Source organism: Ochlerotatus camptorhynchus, unplaced genomic scaffold, assembly GCF_037179485.1.
Source record: "Ochlerotatus camptorhynchus isolate MF236.1 unplaced genomic scaffold, CSIRO-AGI_Acam_v1.1 ptg000663l, whole genome shotgun sequence".
NCBI lineage: Eukaryota > Metazoa > Arthropoda > Insecta > Diptera > Culicidae > Ochlerotatus > Ochlerotatus camptorhynchus.
Genome location: NW_027041142.1, coordinates 416,633 through 437,180, shown reverse-complemented (window position 1 = coordinate 437,180; position 20,548 = coordinate 416,633). Strand labels below are relative to the sequence as shown.

Genomic DNA, 20,548 nt, shown 5'->3' with positions numbered 1-20,548 from the left:
GTCTGTCTTGTCTGTCTTGTCTGTCTTGTCTGTCTTGTCTGTCTTGTCTGTCTTGTCTGTCTTGTCTGTCTTGTCTGTCTTGTCTGTCTTGTCTGTCTTGTCTGTCTTGTCTGTCTTGTCTGTCTTGTCTGTCTTGTCTGTCTTGTCTGTCTTGTCTGTCTTGTCTGTCTTGTCTGTCTTGTCTGTCTTGTCTGTCTTGTCTGTCTTGTCTGTCTTGTCTGTCTTGTCTGTCTTGTCTGTCTTGTCTGTCTTGTCTGTCTTGTCTGTCTTGTCTGTCTTGTCTGTCTTGTCTGTCTTGTCTGTCTTGTCTGTCTTGTCTGTCTTGTCTGTCTTGTCTGTCTTGTCTGTCTTGTCTGTCTTGTCTGTCTTGTCTGTCTTGTCTGTCTTGTCTGTCTTGTCTGTCTTGTCTGTCTTGTCTGTCTTGTCTGTCTTGTCTGTCTTGTCTGTCTTGTCTGTCTTGTCTGTCTTGTCTGTCTTGTCTGTCTTATCTGTCTTATCTGTCTTGTCTGTCTTGTCTGTCTTGTATGTCTTGTCTGTCTTGTCTGTCTTGTCTGTCTTATCTGTCTTATCTGTCTTGTCTGTCTTGTCTGTCTTGTCTGTCTTGTCTGTCTTGTCTGTCTTGTCTGTCTTGTCTGTCTTGTCTGTCTTGTCTGTCTTGTCTGTCTTGTCTGTCTTGTCTGTCTTGTCTGTCTTGTCTGTCTTGTCTGTCTTGTCTGTCTTGTCTGTCTTGTCTGTCTTGTCTGTCTTGTCTGTCTTGTCTGTCTTGTCTGTCTTGTCTGTCTTGTCTCTTGTCTGTCTTGTCTGTCTTGTCTGTCTTGTCTGTCTTGTATGTCTTGTCTGTCTTGTCTGTCTTGTCTGTCTTATCTGTCTTATCTGTCTTGTCTGTCTTGTCTGTCTTGTATGTCTTGTCTGTCTTGTCTGTCTTGTCTGTCTTGTCTGTCTTGTCTGTCTTGTCTGTCTTGTCTGTCTTGTATGTCTTGTCTGTCTTCTCTGTCTTCTCTGTCTTGTCTGTCTTGCCTGTCTTGCCTGTCTTGTCTGTCTTGTCTGTCTTGTCTGTCTTGTCTGTCTTGTCTGTCTTGTCTGTCTTGTCTGTCTTGTCTGTCTTGTCTGTCTTGTCTGTCTTGTCTGTCTTGTCTGTCTTGTCTGTCTTGTCTGTCTTGTCTGTCTTGTCTGTCTTGTCTGTCTTGTCTGTCTTGTCTGTCTTGTCTGTCTTGTCTGTCTTGTCTGTCTTGTCTGTAATGTCTGTTTTGTCTGTCTTTTTTGTTTTGTCTTTCTTGTCTGATCGTTCGTCTTTTCTGTTTTGAATGCCTTATCTGTTTTGTCTATCGTGTCTTGTCTGTTCTATTTGTCTTGTTTATCTTGTCTGTCTTGCCTATTTTGTCTGATGTGTCTGACTTGTCTGGTTTGTTTATAATTTCTGCCTTGTATTGTTTGACTATCTTGTATTTTGTGACTGTCTTGTCTATTTTGTCTGACGTGTCTGACTTGTCTGGTTTGTTTATAATTTCTGCCTTGTATTGTTTGACTATCTTCTATTTTGTGTCGGTCTCGTCTGTCTTGTCCAACTTGTGTGTCTTTTCTATCCTCCCTATCTTTTTTTTTGTTTCTCTTTTCATTCTTGTTTGTCATGTTTGCAGTAGTTATCTTGTAGGTTTTGTTCACTATGGCAGTCTTGTATGTACTTTCTGTTATGTTTTCTTTTGTCTGTAATGTGTACCACTTGCTTTATTTTAACAATTTCTGTTGAATGTTTGGCTTCTCAGTGTTTTACTTAGTTGTTTTGATCTACCGAAAGACTGAAAAGACAATCAAGCTATTTCTATCTTATCTGTATTGACCAGTTCTGATAATAACACATGAATGAGTCTATGATTGTCAAATGACTATTCATAAAATAGTTCACAGTTCACCTGGTGTCACTTTTAATCCAGCATACTCCATACGATAAATATGTTCTCCATCCAGCTAAATTTGAATTTCCTAACAGAACATGAATGAGTCTACACTACCCAAGTAACCAACAAGCCCGTTATTTGAGCCTGCAAACTTTGCAAATAGGGCAATTAGTGGGCTTGTTGGCTACTCGGGTAGTTCAATGTGAGCTACAAAATAGTCAATTTATATTTAGGATACCCATTTTAATCACTTACAATCAGTTATGACTCCTGGAACAGCCATTTAGTTGGCAGCCAATACTGAAACTGAGTGAAGTAGTTCATTCAACAAAAGATAAACATTTTGTCGGAAGTTGGCAAACCTTACTATATCAACCCCCCCTTTTTTGAAGGCATTTTAAAATCATCTCAATAATTTGCTTTAGAATCCCACAATCTACCGAATGATATAAAATTCCTTAAAGCCATCCAACTCCCCACAACTAAATTCAATTGATCCACCCTCTTATTCGATTAGTACTAACCTCAAGCTCGGTGATCGACGATGTCCATTATGGTATGCATGACCGGGATGCAGATGGCCATCCGCACCGGTCAACGATTCCATCGACGGTTGCCGGGAGTTATCCTGCAGCTCCTATCCGGGTGACCCATCCATGGACCGGGTTGTAGTTTGTTAAGGTTGTTGTTGATGTAGTTGCAGGCATAGGTAAAACAACGAGAAAAACAATCGCAGAACGAGAAAGGATGCACGGGGAAAAGGAATACAAGGATGAACTGTTAAAATATGCTACACTATTTTCCGACACATGGATTGGTAATTATGAGTTTCAGTAAACCTAAGGACATGACTACTTTCACTACAGATAAACTTAGCTATGGAACCTATGGTTGAGGTTCATAATCGTACTTTTTTTTTGGGATCCCTTATCTGGTTTAAATTGCACTACATGTAACATTTGTTTTTCTCAATTTTTTTTTTGTAAGTCACCAATGTCCAATCGAGGTAAATTTTGTGGATTGATTTGAAGTTTGTCCTATATTTAGTTTGGTTGAGATGGTGCAGGCTAAGCTGAATTGTCATGATAAGTGAGTAGATCAATGTGAATGAGAGTGTGTTCCATTTCTGGTGTTTAGTTACAAGTGTTGAGAGTGTCAGTAGAATTATCAAAGGAACAAACATGCGGATGCAGTCAAAAAGGGCATGCTCTATGCTTGAATAAGCCTTGCTGCTAAACTACACGTTCTTAGACAAAAGCAAGCAAATAGACAAGAATGTACAGACAAGCTTATATTTTACAGCAAACCATTGAAATGCAACTTTAAAAATAATATGAAGCCTTAGCTTGTTTTTTTTTATCTACAGTATACTACACTAGTGAGCTGGCAAAAACTGCCCCTTAAGATTGTGATTTTTGGTAATTTATTTTTCTGGTTACTTACCGCTACATAAATTTTAAGCTATGGAAATCTATTCTAACGGATTGGATTAAACAGTTGAAGGATGGAATTCTATTCTAAGCTAGGGGCGTTGCGCGGAAACCCAATTAAGCTGATAACATTACCGAGCAGCAACTGATTCGCAGAATAACTACAAGCTTTCTTTTTCACCCACTCGGGTAAAACGTTTCTTTCAAACTTGATTGCAACATACGTATGTTGTTACTTGAAAATATCTGACTTTACTGTACAAAATATGCGAGTCAAGGTGCGTAGCAAAATTTATAAAATGTGTCGGGAATTTTTTCAGACACCTTCACTTTCCACATTAAAAGGAGACAAGGGAGGGAGGGCACGTGCACACCTCTATTGTGGACAGTGATTGTTTATTATATTTTTTTATAGTCACTTTAACACTCTTGGGTCATTCGTGACTTGTCCGGGGTGAGATTTGAACTCGTGACTTTGGCGTGAGAGGTATGGATGTTAACCACTACGCCGGGGTCGCAAAGCAGATTCAAAACTTACAGTCAGTCCGCATCGTGCTCTCTGGCCTACAACAAATTTAAACAGCACTTTCCAGTGCTTAATATGTGGCGCCGGTGGTGTGGTGGTAAGCGTAATTGCTTCTCACCCCAGCAGACCTGGGTTCAATCCTAGTCATCATAACATCTCTGATCACTCGTAAAGCGATTCTACAATCTAAGAATGCGCAACAGTGATATCGCGATAATGGAGTAGACAAATGAACACCCCAAACTACCCGGATTTCCGCCCAAGCGAAATGTATTAGGGTGTCATCAAAGCTAAGCTTAAAAGTGTAAATATTGCTAAGGATGCTATTTGAATGGCCAGATACTGGGGAAAAAAATCAGTAGGTATAATACGTAACATTTTCTTCGAATAACGTTTTGTTCGAAACCAAACAGATTCTGAGATACATTCAATTGAAAGCGTACCGATTCTTAATTAGCAGGACTTTGCCAAAGATAGTCGTCTGTAGCTACAAATTTCCATTTAATTCCACTACCTCAGTTTTCAAACTAAGTAACAATTCTGCAATCATTTGGCATCCACTCTGATTTATGATGGTTTTATAATGGCAATCAATTTAGTTTAAATACAGCATTTCACAGTGTAAAACGTTCCTGCTCAGTAGTTCACCTTTTTGCTGTTTTGAAAACCTTTTACAGTCTGGCGAGAAGTCAAAAACTGTATTGTTTTAAAATTAAATTTAAAGCAGCTCTCAATCTTACCATACAACTGTTCTATAAATCAATCATTAACTTCATTAGCGATTTTTTTTTATTAATGTCTTGATAAAACACTCTAAAAACGTGTTTTATCATTATAAAAGCAACCATAAAACCATTAGGTTTTAATTGAGAGCGAAAAGCATATATTGTTGCCTTTTAGGCGTTTTAAAGTGTATCATAAAATCTTCTCTGTTTACCAATTGAATTTTAAAGATGTGAAGTGAATAAAAGCCATATTTATGACAAGGATGTCTCGAAGGATAAACGAAGTAGGAAGAAAAATTCAAACGATGCTAACGACCGAAGGGAAGTCGATTTCAGTAAAATTTTGTTCTTTAGAAGAACCAGCACGTTCGGCGGAACGGGTACCATCAACGACTGAGCATCTGGTGGAGAAGCGAGCGTGAGTGTGAGCTTGATCCTCGAATTCATAGAATATTGTCGAAACAGTCTGAGAACAGGCCAGCCTTCTCCAGACCTTGCGAATAGATGAAAGTACCGACAGAAAACCACTGAAACTGTCAGTTAGCGGACACTAGTTGGTTTCCGAGCCATAGCTGCGATTTTATTCGGCGAAAGAGTCATCTCTTAAAAAAAAAATCATTCAACCGTACATTCCTGCATCGTTTGATGGTGCACTTCTAGAACCTTCCGGAAGAAGGGGATCTTTTCGGGAATGATCGTGGTTACAACTGTGCAAAATGCGAAATGTTGTAAAACGGTATCGCACACTTTCCGAGAAACTGTTTCCAAACCATCGGGAGAGAATCGTCTGAAAGAACGCTGGATCGAACAGCGCAAGTATCGAAAGGCAACATTGCCGCCATGAATGCCGCAAAATAGCTTTAGATAAATACTATGCAGTCTACAAGTTGTCTACATAAAATCCACTTCATCATTTCTCAATAGTGGTGGAGTAATACGACATGCACTAAACTAAGGACACGGGATATATTACAATAGAATTACTGGTCGCAGTGGTGTTAGGTCCCGAAACGGGAAAAAAAAGGTAGTGGGATTAAATGGAAATGACTAATCCTTCTCTTTTTCTTTATACAGATATTCCACTAGAGACGCCCACATCCATTAGGATTCCATAGATGTTACGACCAATGTCACCCCCACTAACGGTACCCAAAATTTGACCTAATAGGGTGTTTACATCTGTGCGGATTTGTTAGCGCTAGTGTACTAGCGAAGACAACATATCAAGAAGACTGGCAACTTTGCCTGAAGCCAAGCGACAAACACAGTAGTGCTGCGCTCGAGCAAAGGTGGAAGCCATGCATAGAATAATGAGCAAATACACAAACCTTTATTCTGAGGATGGAACATTTGCCATCCAATTCGTTCGAAGCATTTACGTTTGAGCGGCAGATGACGCGATTCTGCCTGAAAATGGGAGAGTATTCTTGATATGTTGTCTTCGGAACTAGGCAACTAGCACGAATTTCAGTTGCTCATGCTGGTAGACGCTAATGTCCTGCTTACATTATGCTGGTAAGTTTTTTTGCTAGCAACTAGTAAAATAGCATAAGTGTAAACACCCCATAACCCTTGTCCTGAAACTAGCGCTGCTCCAGCTGCTATATATTATTATAGCCAATCTCGAATTATTTTCGATTTTGCTAAGCACTATGCCGTATTATCCTCAATTTGATTCTCGCATTTCACTTTCATAAGCCTATTTCGGTGTTTTAGAGAAAATCCGAGATTTCCGAAAAGTGCGCAGCCAAACAATAATGTTCTTTCACTGTTCTCACACTAACATATCCATAGGCAACAAAATCAGTGCCAACATTTCAAAAAGGTGAAATTGCTATTCAGAATTTCGAAGGTCTTAGAATGGATCCGAGAGTTCAAGGTGATCAGGCATTATTCTGAAGTTCTAGATCTGTCCATTATTCAAATTACGTCTCTCAAATATTATTTCATGGTACCAGTTTGCACAGAAATTATTCCAAAGATCTTAGTACGAGTATCTGTAAATTTTTTCACCCAAAAAACATTGAAAGCTGAATAAGAGCTTATTCAGGTAAAAATATGCATCATCAGGAAAAATATAGCTTATCCAACCTTTATTCAGCTCAAACTGTTTGTTGGCCCGGCATTATACTCTAGATCTAGAACTGTTCAACAATTCAAATCACGTCTCTCAAATATTATTTATTGATACCAGGTTGCTCATAAATTATTCACAACACCGTAAGAAAGCCCTCTGAAGGTTTTTCCAATACTCCAGAATTAGCAGGTATTATTCTGAAGATCTGGAACTGTTCATCAATTCAGAACATGTCTCTCGGATATGCATTGATGATAGCAGGTTGCTCAGAAGTTATTCCAAAGACCTTCAGGATCCCATAGATCTTAAGAAAGCCCTCTGAATATTTTTTCCAAGACTTCAAACTGACCAGACATTATTCTATGGATCTAGAACTGTTCAACATCTCAAATCACGTATCTCAGATATTATTTCATGATACCAGGTTGCTAAGACATTTTTCCTGAGACCATCAGGATCCAGAGATCTTAATAAGATCCTCTGGATATTTTTACGAGACTTCAGGATGATCAGACATTATTCTTAAGATCTAGAACTGTTCATCAATTCAAATCACGTCTCTTATATATTCTTTCATGATACCAGGTTGATCAAAAATGAATCCAAAGACCTTCAAGATTTCAAAGATCTTAATAAGGACCGCTGGATATTTTCCCATGACTATAGGATGATCAGGCATCATTCTGAAGAACTTTAAAACTGCATAACTATCCAAATCCAGGTGTATTTGATCATCATCAACTAGTGCTGAGAAGCTAGAGCAGTACAGGCACACATGATTGAAAAGATAGAATGGAATGGTGAATAAGTTGCGGCAAATATTTCGTCGTGAGATACACCGTAGTATATGGAAATCCCATCTGCCATGATTGAAACACACCATAATATTAACGTATAGCCATTGCTGGTTCATCTATCCTATGTGACTTATCATCGAAACCTTCAGAAAAATTCAAATCAAGTATCTCTTACCTTCTTTCATGATACCAGGTTGCTAAGAAATTATTCTTAACCTAAGAAAATCCACTAACCCCTCACTTTATCTGTCAAACTTTCATAGCGAATTAAAACAAACATTGTGTAGTATTATAATTTTGACTAGAATGGGGTACGTTAATCGTTTGCTTGGGACCAATAGGCTAGTCAAGTAGTGAGGCAATTTAAAATCGTTAGTTTCGTATTGATTGTTGGTATTACTGTGCAACGTGACAAACGTTGCAGTGCTGTGCAAAAGATCACTTTAAAAATTTCCTAAAAGTTAACAACAGGTCATGAAAAATCTACATTTACGCTGTCCTCGATTCGTAAAAGTTTGTAACGGGAAACGATAGACATTACAACCCTTGAGAAAGACCACAACCAAACGGTCGAAACGTCGGGAACGTAAAAAAAAAAAAATCGTTTCTACTAAAAGACTGAGAAAGCCATCCCATAAAGTGATTCCAGTCAACCAGTCGAAACCACCATTAGCATATTATAATATGTTCGGAATTATGAAATTATTGTTTGTTCTAATAATTATTAGAACATCCAATAATTTCATAATTCCGAAAAAAAAAATTTATAGCAAGTGAGTGCAACCAGGGTTGCTTCCACTCACTAGCTATAAAAAAATGTATTTCGGAATTATACAATCATTAGATGATATAATGGTTGTATTGTACTTATAAGTAACAAGAAGAAGATGTAAAGCATATGTTTGGCTCATAAAACCTGACAATTTCACTTTCAGAGCGTCACAATCAGCGATCTTATGATTCGTGAGCGTTCACTCAGAGTGACGCACTGAAAGCAATATTGACAGATTTTATGTGTCAAACATATACTTCCCGACCTCTTCTTCTAGCTTACAAGTATTAATTACCATTATACCATCTCATGATTCCATAATTCCGAATAACATTTTTTTATAGCAAGTGAGTGGAAGTAACCCTGAGTGCAACCCTGGAAAATAGATCCGAAAAATAAATTTCATAAATTTTGATGCACTGCAGCTATTTCAAATAAATATGATTACATTAGCGAAAAATCACCATCATAGCGCCCCTCAGTGGGATTTTGTAAAATCCCCCTTCGTTTAATTATGAGCTACACTTGACATAAACAGTGAAATCGTTTACAAGCTTGCATACAATAATGCAAATTTATGCGATATTGCGCTTAAATTCACACGAAATATCGCTTAAATTTATGTCAAATCTAGCGTTAATTTTATGTGCGCTATGTCTCGCAGAAGTTTACATGAATTTTTCGAGGGGTGTATGGGAGAAAGCAACCAATTTGTTAGTTTAGTGTCAAAAAGCGAATTTATTATTTTGCTTTAGCTTTCATCTTCTAGAATATTACTCCCCAACTGTAACCCCAACTGCATACCTTCAACTAAATATTCTTCAAGTGCGTCACTGATATTTTTATCATGATACCGGGTTGCTCAGAAGTAATTCTAAGGACTTTCAGGATATCAAGGATTGTTTGTGCAAACGTCAACTAATTGTGAACAAGAACAAACAGGTGCTGCTAGTAGTGGAATCAATGTACCATCTTCTGTATTGTACTGAATCCCTATCAATAAAATGCAATAGTTCGTATGCCTGTCAGGATGGCCAGATAATCGGTCGTGCTTAATTTTCATCAGGTATTACACAACGTAGGATAGTTCTGCCCTTGCGTGATCAAAGGTCTTAAGAAAGTCTTCAGAATATTTTCTCAAGACTTCAGGATGACCAGGTATTATTCCGTAAATTTTGAACTGCCCAACAATTCAAATCACGTCTCAGATATTTCTGTGACTTTTGAGCTAAGAGAACCCATAAAACAAGGGGCAGAGGACAGGGACAATATGTTTATAATAAAACATCAAAGAACTTACAAGAACTTTCGCGAAGCTCAGAATATTCCAAAAAGTTTAAGTAATACCAGAGAAGTTTAAGCATTTTTGGACTTCTTGTAAGTTTCCTAAACTTCCGAGGGGGTCAATGAACTTTGTTAAAGCTTTTGACCCCTTCGAAGCAACTCTTCACTTTTAAAAAGTTCTCTGAATGTCCTGAAAAATTCTGATCTTTACGGAAACTTAAGAATGCAAGCAATCCCCAGGATCCCTTTCTCAACCAAGAGAATTGTGATGAAGTGCGACGCTTTGCATTGTAGCTGAGAGAAGTTTCTAGACCGGCAAGTAGCCGATGTTTGCTTCTGGATCAGTCCAGAACAGATTTTTTTTTCCCTTGATTTGTTTTCCGTCGGTCTTGTTTTCCGTACCAGTGCTACCGCCGCTAGGGAGGCAGCTACCGCACCTGGACCACAGCTAAGTAATATTGACAGATTCCCTTCGTCGACTTTTCATTCCCAGGTATTTTCAGCACACAGATCGGTAAAAGAAGCATTTATCTAGCATCTAATATGACAAACACAACAAGAAACGGTTATGTGCTCAAGTTATTAACGAAAGAGAAACTCGACGAAGAGAATCGATTAATGTTACTTAGGAGCTAATGCAATGTTCAGCTTGATATAGGTTCCTGTTTCGGATGTCAAACATAAAAACAACTGCAACTGCAACATAAACCCAATCAAAAAGGACTCGATTGGGTCGTATGCAACCTTTTTGTCAATTAGAGAAACGAGGTGTTTTGTTTTGGTCAACAAAAAATTGTTTCTATTTTCGAAGCGATAGATTTTCGATTTTGATGCGAAAATGAAACAGAAATGAGGTACCGGGCCTAAATTTTGCCTTTAGGAAGAGTAAGCAGAGTATTGTCTGAAGGCATTAAAATGTCAATTTGTTTACATTTGTTACATACGAGCTATTCACAAAATGCACTCCAGAACTATCAGTTGATTGACAGCTCTCTCGCGAATGAACTTACACATAGACACTCTCTACAATACGAGAGAGAATGGATGCGTGCTTTTATAATTTAATCAACAATAAATACGAAACTAACGATTTTAAATTGGCTCACTACTTGACTAGCCGATTGGTCCCAAGCAAACGATTAACGTACCCCATTCTAGTCGAAATTCTACTACTACACAATGTTTGTTTTGATTCGCAATGAAAGTTTGACAGATAAAATTAGGGGTTAGTGGATTTTCCTATGTTTCGAGGGGTGCATCGATAAGCTTGGGACCGAAGATAGTACCAGAGCTGAGCCAAAAAGTTGAGCTCGTTTCTTCGGGACCTTCTGGTCTTAGAGTTACCTCTATGGTTTAACCCTCTCTTGGTGCTAACCGAATCGAGGATAAGAATTGAATCCAAATTTCCCAAAATCCGAATTAAATCGCGTATTATCCTCGATGGAGCTTACCGCTACAAGAGAGGATTGAACCACCGACAAACCGACATGAATGACCATAGCAAATACATTAAAATTTCTGATCAAAGCACACTACTGACGGGAAGTAAGCCATGAACCCACATGCAAAATTTATGAATTAGTTCAGGTCTGATCTATTCTGGACAAATGATTTTTATCGAGATACAAAAAATCCTATGGTTTTAATAGTTCGGATCACCGCACATTTAAATGCGATTTTCGGGCATAAGTCAGAATTAAGTGTCCTGTAGGTTTTTCGGTGATTAAACTATGAAAGCACGCAACCATTCCACTATCAGATATCAGATGGTCAAAAATCAAAAAATCGACTTTCAGTAATCCTTATTTCGTTATTTTTGGTCGATAGTAAACATTTCAACTAAGAGAATCTGAAAGTTTCAAGCTTCTAGCAGTTTAATTTTCTGAGATATCGGATGTCGAAGTCAAAAAAGAGTAAGAAAAGTACAAATTTTGCCGCAAAAATACACTACCACTCAAATAAAATTTCATCCACTATTTATCATATAACTACCACATCATTATACATCGTTGGAAAGGTAATTTAATAAGCTTTCCGAAAATAAAATCCATTTAGAAATTTGACGGAGACAAAAAAATTTAAAAATAAAAATAGAAAAAAAAATTGAAAATTAATGAAAATTTAACTTTATTGATCACAAACTTTCGAGTCTCGCACATTCCCAGGCTAATTCTCAGCTCTGGATGAAGTTTTGAGTGTACTCTAACAAGTACTGAAGAGTTTGCCTGCCCCAACCTGCCCCATTGGAAATATAAGCGATTTGAAAATTTTCGGTTATTATGGGAGATTTCAAATTGTACAAGAGCCGGCTTGGAAACAAACTTTTTCAACAATTATTTTGCAACTTTTGGAGTTATATTCGGTTGGTATAGTCGAAATATATTGTTAAAGAACATTTTCTAATATTTCATGACCAACTTTTAAAAAGGGCTTAAGCTTTTGGACAAAAAGAAGTCATCATTATCATAAAGTTCACTGTTGGATGAACGTAAAACTACATTCGTTTATGCTTTATTCTAAAGTAAGTACCTGGGTTATGACGATTATAGAAGCATATGCGTAAGTATGTACCTACGCATATACGCGGATGAGTTTAATTTATACCTAAGTCTGTACTTAACCTACTGTAGTGTCAATTTGAAGCCATAGTGTATTTTGTGTAGCTTTTATTTAAACTACTACAGTGTAACTCAAATTTACGGTTGAGACCAAGTGTCAGCATGGATAATAGAACCATTATTAATCTATTAGACGCAAAATTAAGCCATAGTGACAATGTTCACAAAGCAATTGAATTCATTTGTGAACATTATAACATCTCGGTGGAAAAACGTAAACGTCTCGATGAAAAGATCCATAAAATCGTTACTAAATACATCAACAAATGGCATGAAGCTAATCGCACGAAAGAGCGATTTGAGTCGTATTTTCGGAATTGGCTTGATGGAGAATTTGGCGTCGAGGAATTCATCGAACAGGAGCAATGTGAACGCCAGTGAAAATTGAACTCTCAAACGACAAGTATATAATTGTTGATTTTGATTTTGTCCTCAGTATGATAGACGGAAAAGTCTTAACTTATATCACTGGAAATTCGTCGATGCGGAATTGTCCAATATGTGGGGCAACACCAAATGTAATGAATGATGCAGAGAAATTCGAGGAAGGGTTTATATCAAACGAAGAAGCCTTGCATTACGGCATATCTCCACTTCATGCTTGGATAAGATTTTTCGAATACCTTTTGCATATTGCATACAGAATGGATATCAAAAAATGGAAGGGAACGAAACCGTTCAAAGAACTATATGAACAAAGAAAAAAACATGTGACGACACAGCTTTACGAAAAATTATATAAATATTTAATTATATTTATATATTTTTATTATATTTTTTTAAATATTATATAAATAAAAAACATAAAGGCTCTGTCTTAAATTGTATGATTGGTACAAAATTCCTGCAACCGTGCATAAAGTTCTCGCTCATGCCGGAGAAATAATCATACATTCACCAGCACCACTTGGTTCATTAGCGGAAGAGGCAGCAGAAAGTCAACATAAACAATTGAAAAAATATCAAACCCATCATGCAAGAAAACGATCAAGAGTAGAAAATTTACATGATGTCTTTATTCGCGGCATTAATGAATCGGACCCACTGATCAGTTCCATTTGGATGGCAAAAAGACGACAGATTATCCCGACATCGTGAAAAGTTTCATGATATTTGAAAATTCTGTAAGTGATTCAGTAGTCGATACTAATAACTTCAATGCCTTGGAGGAACTTATGAAAGCAGTCGTTGAAATTGAAGAAGAATTTGTTCATGATGATATTGTAACAGAGGAATAAAAAGAAATTCGTTGAAACATATTTGGTTTTGATTATTGTATCATGGCTTTTTGTATTTTTTTTACAGAAGATTAGTTGAAAAAAATAAACATATTTCCAAAAAATAAGGTGTTTTTTTTTTATTTTTTACGGTGTTCCCCCAATAATACCATGGTAGGTTGTCTTTGTTCAATAGATTTTATTCTCTGAAAACAAGCTTGAAACTGTAACCGTTATAAAATCGTAAAAATTAAATTTTAATTAATCAAAAGTTAGGCCCTTTTCAAAAGTTGGTCGTGAAAATGTTGTAAAGTGATAACGCACACGGTTAGAAAAAAGTACCCAACGGCCAGTTCACTTTTACCTACTTTTGACTAGTTTGTCTCCTTTTCTCCTTCTAATGTTGTCAAAAACGGAGAAGCAAAACCACCCAACAGGGGTAGTAAAGTGTGGGAACTCAACGTTGCGTATAATCATGTTTACCTACTTTTGGGTACAACTAACCTACTTTTGGGTAGAAAGCTAGTGGAAAATTCCATACGAATTGCACACAAGTAAATGAAAACTACTTTGACCCGCTTTATCTACTTTTGGGTTCCTGCACTATAGTGCCGAGATGAGTGAAAATAACTTACTTTTGGGTACTTTTTTCTTACCGTGCACACCTTATATTGATGAAACAAAGCAAGAATAATAGCAGAAATTGTGAAAAAATGATGGAAATATTTTTGACCGCCTGGTTGTATGAAAATGCCCCATAGTGCATTCTAGTGTCTATGCGTGAGTGTATTCAGTCTCGACAAAACAGTTGTTATTTTTTCAGATTATTTCTGGAGCAACAATAAAAGCTTTCCCCTACCCGATGGTGCTTTTGGTTCGTGTGCACACCAAAAAAAATGTAATGTAATTCAAGCTGATGTATGAAACAATGATGTAATAGCAAAAAGCAGATACAATATTACATCAATGGATGTAATTTTGATCGCAAAATCGATGTACATCGTACAACGTTATATAACACAACCGATGGATTGACCTGGTTGCAGCAGCTTGGATGAAATATTCAACAACTTTTTTTCTGTGTGGGTGGCCTTCGATTTGTGAGGAAAGGACTTTAGAACTGATGGGCTCTTTTCTATTGTTGCTCCAGTGGTAATCTGAAAAAAAATAACAACTGTTTTGCCGATACTGAATACACTCACACATAGACACTCTCAACAATATAAAAGATAATGGTTGCGTGCTTTCATAGTTTAATCCTCTCTTGGTGCTTACCGATCCGAGGACTAAGATTTAATCCAGCTTTTCGAAAAGTTTCCGCGGTGGAACTTACCGCTATTAGCGTCACAGATCATACTATACTAGTGCCTCATTGTTACCCTCTTCCCCAATGTGTTGCACCATTCCACATTCTACATTACGATTTTTAGCAGTACATTGCGCTAAGCACGCAAATTCCTTTTTTTTTTCATTGCTAACCCTTCCATATTTGGATACATTTGGGAGCCTAATGCTCCAACAGCTAGCCAATTCCTAACCTAGTTCAACATCTATAATCGAGAAAACCGGGAAACAATTGCTTGATACTCATCGGACTGGCTATTATCGTTGTGAATTAAGTTGTACCACTTCTTCAACAACGTATTACATTGGGAATGTAACAATCACAAATCAGTGTACGTACACAGCTAACCAACAACAACACATTTAATAGTAAGGAAAGAAAACTTGGATCTTTTTTTTTTCAACAAACCCAACAAAAGGAATGGAAAACAAATATGGCATATCGATATTACGAACGGAAAAACAAAGGGTAGCCAACAAATGGGTTCGGTAAATGGTTACCAGTTTCGAAACGAGACTTCACCTTTCTGCTCCTAGGAAAATATGGTTAACGTGGTGACCGATGAAATGAAACAAGAAAAAGACGAAAAAACAGATCAAAACCAAAACTCGGTAAACAATGGCCGAAGAAATGTGCGAGGAGCTGAAAGAGTTATACAGTTTTGGAAAGAAGTGTGAGTGTATGTGTATTGTAAGGAGGGACAGAACAGAAATGAGGATCACACGGCGGCCATCGGTGATCCCGTGGTCCTCAGTGTAATGATAATGTACAGATAGATAGATAGATAGATATAGAATATCATTTAAAAAAAAAAAACTGGAATGCTCATTGGGAGCACCTTAGTACCTACCTGAAGGACCGCTTGCGCTTGGTGTTGCGACGGGCGAGGCTGGCCAATGTGCCCTCGTGATCGTGTTCGTGATCGTTGCTTCCGACGCTGGGATGCTGGGCGTACAGCAGATGGGTCTGCGAGTTGATGCCTTCACCGTTCTCAATGCTCAGCGAGCCGGTTCGTGAGCCGCTCGTTTTATCGAGGGCGGCCATATCGAGGATCGCATTGAACAGGGATGGCTTCTACGGGTTTATGATTTTTTTTTTTCGATATGGTTTGGTTTGTTTTTCGTATGTGTGTTTTATTGAGGGTTTGGTGGACGTTTTTATTTTATTTCAGCCAGCCACACCAGACGATTGGGAAACACGTGCAAGGTGTGCGATTTATCCGGATGGTGAGGTGACCCCCGAGTGACGGCAGTTTTGGTATGGTACAGTTTAATGCGTTTTTACAGTACAGTTTTTTTTGAGTAAAATTTAGCGGAAGCAAATTTCAATCGAAGCATAAAACAAACAAACAAAATTTATGAAATAGTTTAGAAAAATTTATTGAAATGGTTTTAAAATGGATCGTTTGATTTTTTTTACGGGTAGCCAACGAATCAAGGAGCATTAATGAAAGCAGAAAAGCAACTATGCCAAAACAGGAGGCCCCTTGATTCGTTTTCATTCGAGAAATTGAAATTAAGCCTCAATGGCAATCCAGTCAGTGCAGGGTAATTTCAATTTCTCTCACCATGGGGATTCAACTTTTTTGTTATTTACAGTTTCTGGTAATTTAATTAGAAGTGAAATAAGTGAAAATTTCAAAAAGTAAGGATTGAAAAACCGTGTAAAAGTTCAAACTGTAATTTCGAAAACATGCATACCAAGAGAAAAAGGTATAAAAATTCTAATCTAATTGAAAATATTGAAATCCGATTCAATTCACATGCACAAGAGGTAATTGTTGTCGAAGGTACTGTGATTTGAAAAGTTATGCATATTTTATTTACAAAAGTTGTAATGTTGCGGTTGACCAATTGAATGTAGAATCTGTTGTTTGTGGCTGTGAGGTTCGATTTGGTGTCATAATATGATTTTGTGTCATTTGGTTTCTAAATTTCTATTGTCTAGAGAGTCCTATGAAGCGGCAGAGTCTAAAAGATACATTTCTAATAATAAAAATAATTCAAACGCCACAAAACAGAAAAGATAGATGAAACGAAACAATACCGGATCGATTGCTAGAGTACCGATCTCTCAACTATTGGAGATCTACTGAACTAAAAAAGCGGTAGGAGATGGCTACGGCTATGAAAGATGATGCTATTGCAGATTAAATATAGGACAAGTTTGATCCAATTCGATACGAAATGGGTTTCGATATTATTGTTATAAGTTTGTTTGGATGTCGTACAACATCGATTTTTTACACTCTGCTGTTGAATGTTGCATCTTATACAAGGGACATGTGTATAACCTGAAGCTAGCGAAGAATCGTTCATGTTGCTTATACTTAAGAACTGCAGTCAGGGATCGGGTGCTATTCAATTTTTTGCCAGTAAAACACACTCTGTTGCGAGACTGCACTTCCATTTCCAAAGAGACGTGAAAGAGCATTTTAAATCGTGCAGCACATTTCATTCTTCTTGTGTTGGAGAGCTGCCGCTCCAATGGTGTTAAGGTTCAATTTACTTTGATGCTTTTTGGAAAATTTTAAAAGCAGTTTTTTTCGACGCATTATTTTAGATTGCAAAAAGCTCACGTCATTTTGTGTAAAATATCCAAAGAAATCGAATAGTGCTAGCTTTTAGCAATCTGAAATATTGCGTCGGAGAAAACTGCTTTTGAAATTTTCCAAAAAGCATCAAAGTAAATTGAACCTTAAGTCTCTTTCTCTCTGCCTTTGTTTCTCCGACAGTGTACTTTCTCTATAATTGTAGCGTTGTAGGATAGCATCAGTGCTGTTAATTTTTATATCATTCGATTGAAGATGAACCAATACAACTATTAAATCGATTCTGTGAAAAAAATTCTCTTGTGCCCATCATTTGAAGAGCCCCTTTCTCATTCGAAGTACATTGTCATTGTCAATTGAGTCACCCACTATCATTTGATATATGACAGTGGAGTGTAGAAGAAACCCAGCAAAATGATCCCGAACAGACAAGTCGACCCGATTTCGGATCAATGTAAGGCTAATTTAACGTGGGTAGATCACCTTTTCGTGGTACGTTACGGGATGTAAGATCTACCACCGATTCCTAGTCCCGACTACTTCAAACTAGGGGAACAGGATTTTTCAGTAATCCAAGGAACACATCTTAGTCCTTGTTACTTTTTATGCCTTGTTGATAGTGACAAGACTCGGCTTTGTCTACCAAGGATGATCTTGAAACAAGGCAAAAAAATTAGTTAGTTGACTTCATCTATGTGATTCCTAATCTTCTCTTCGTTGTTCCCTAGTTTGAAGTGGTTAAGACTAGGGTTCTGATGCATGGTCATTATCGGTGTCATACCTTAATTTTGTTGCTAAGGTATCCAATTTTGACTGACAAAGGGGCGCGCCTTTGGAGGGTGTTTCAACACTCCGAAGGGTATAAATAGCGGGACCTTTCAATTAGACTCGGATCCTTGCGATAAATGCAAGAGTGGCAACTGTGAAAAAAAATCGAATGCTTCATCATTTCTCAATAGTGATGGAGTAATACGGCATGCACTAAACAAAGGACACGGGATATACTACAATAGATCAATTTACTGGTCGCAGTAGTGTTAGGTCCCGAACAGAGGAAAAAAAAGAGGCTAATTTAACGTCGATGTCGACCAAATGTCGTGTTGTTGTCGGGTAAATTTGGGGTCAACATCGGGTTGGGGTTTGATAGAATTCAGGTTGGTGTCGGGTTGGCTTAGATTTTTCGCCGGAATGTCGACCAGAGCTAACACCCTTGTAAAGAAAATAACACATTGATCTTAAAAAAATCTCTTTAGGAAAAGCATCAAAATTTGCATTTTCCTACGTTTTTGAATACCATACAGTCACTGCAACATATAGGGGAAATGACTCTAATGTTGCCCTATGGATCTAAGATTGGGCCCATCGCTTAAAAATGTGCTATTTATCAATTGTATCTAGATGAACGCGTCATTGGGATGGTACTAATGGATATTTTTGGTTGCTATTGAAAATTTAGTCGATTGCTGTATTTATGTATGGGCCCAAATTAGGGACACTTAGGCCGACATTACATATATTTCCCCCAAATAAAAGTGAATTTCTGTCTGTCTGTCTGACCCTTATAGACTCGGAAACTACTGAACAGATCGGCGTGAAAATGTGTATGCAGGGGCTTTTGTTCTTATGATAGTTCGAGACCCCTCCCCCTCTGTAAGGGGGGGGGGGCTCCCATACAAATGAAACAGAAAATATAGCATGCTTTTTTAATTGGCGTATAAACTCAAGCTTATATTGAATCTCGAGCAAGGCCGGCCAGACTCACCTAGTAATATATAAATGACAAAATAAATGGTTCAGAAAGTTAATTTAAAACTCGAACCCGTGATATTTTCCATGAATTAACTTGAAATTATCGTTCTAATTCCCTCAGAATTCAATACTCTCGGAGTTTCTTTGAAGTTCTCATAAGAACTCTCTTTACATTCTTCTTGGAATTTATTTAGAATATTCATTAGAAATTAACCTGTAATCCTCTTTACAATCTTCATTTAATTTCACACAGAACCACCCAATAATTCTTCTTTGAACTTAAACAATTGATTTGGCGTTTTAGACTAAACTCTATAAAAAAATAATAAGTTTACTCTAAATTTCTTAAGAATTTTCATCAAAATTATCGAACAAGTTCTTCAAAGTAATTGCATCCGGAAAATCCAGTAGTTCAGGAGATTATTATTTTCCAAAGAGAGGACGAAGTATATTTTTTCCTAGTTCATCATCGAAATTCACTTGTCCCAGTGTTTTTGAATTTCGGTTCACTGGTCATCCTGTGCCAGCCCATCTGAATAACATTACTATAGATAACAATCTCCTATCTAGTCGAAACACAAAAACGAAACTAACTCAGAGAGTGAGTAACTTTTTCTCATTCGTAAGGACACATTTCTAAAAGCGTTGGTCACTCAGCACATGCGTAACCTACGTAAAAGAGACTTACTCTCTGAAAAAGATTAGTTTTCAGTGAATGTAGACTGCCTCAGCAAGCCTTTTGAATCTAGTGTTACTAGCGCTGCATGATGAGTAAGTTCTGAACTAAGAGGCCAAAAAAAAGTGCAAAAGGTACTGTCCATACGAATAACTTCACTGAATACAGAAACCTGCTTTCTGGCCGTGCTGTCAACTTAAAACAAGCAATTTGATGCAAATTGCACACTGAGCTTGACTATCCAGTATCCAAATTCTAGCCGAGATGGCAAGCTAAACCCTAATAAACAAATACCATAAACGAACAATAACCCAAATAGTTGAACTTTTCCACAAATGGTTAGGATGATACCCCAAACACGTCGTTAAGCAAAATAACCATAACAAATTTATTAGGGAATGCATTGAAAACGAATATTACTTAGAGAATGAGACTCATGCGTTGAATAACCTACGCTTTAAGAAAAATTTGCATACGAATGAGTAAAAGCGACTCACAACTGAGTAAAAGTTATTCACTCTCTGAGTTAGTTTCGCTTTCAGTGTGCACCGCAACGAACAACCCTGTTTATCCTTTGGCAGCCAAACGATGAATGCAGTCAAACTTTCTACGTTTCGCTTACTTAAGTATTTGGATTATCATTCTATGCTCCTTCTTTTTACTGGATTTAGCTGATGTAGGTGAATGATTAGAAAAAATGCTACGATGTCCACGCTGCAGCGAACAAGTCCGAGGTTGTCCCGTCCAACGTGCAACGTTGAATGATTATGCGGCTTCTGCTTGTGTTGTTAGCAGAGATGCCAGATTTTGACTGACTGCTCCATGAATAAGGCGGTCCTTAAGGTCCACGTGTAATGTTTGCGGTCGCCGTGCACTTAAAAGTACA

The 20,548-nt window shown here is 37.5% G+C and overlaps 1 protein-coding gene across 3 annotated transcripts in view; it reads right to left on the bottom strand.

The window, feature by feature from the left end:
* Positions 1-20,548, bottom strand: part of cac (cacophony) — a 435,895-nt gene that overhangs the window by 42,395 nt on the left and 372,952 nt on the right. For 2 of the 3 annotated variants that reach the window (XM_065237936.1, XM_065237937.1), the window contains exons 29-30: positions 15,533-15,760; positions 2,456-2,532 (exon numbers count right to left, since the gene is read on the bottom strand). In XM_065237936.1, coding sequence (XP_065094008.1) covers positions 15,533-15,760 — 228 coding nt within the window. In that variant the 3' untranslated portion in view covers positions 2,456-2,532. Of the gene's footprint in view, positions 1-2,419; positions 2,533-15,532; positions 15,761-20,548 lie in introns of those variants that run through there. The other variant, XM_065237935.1, reaches the window with a different exon arrangement.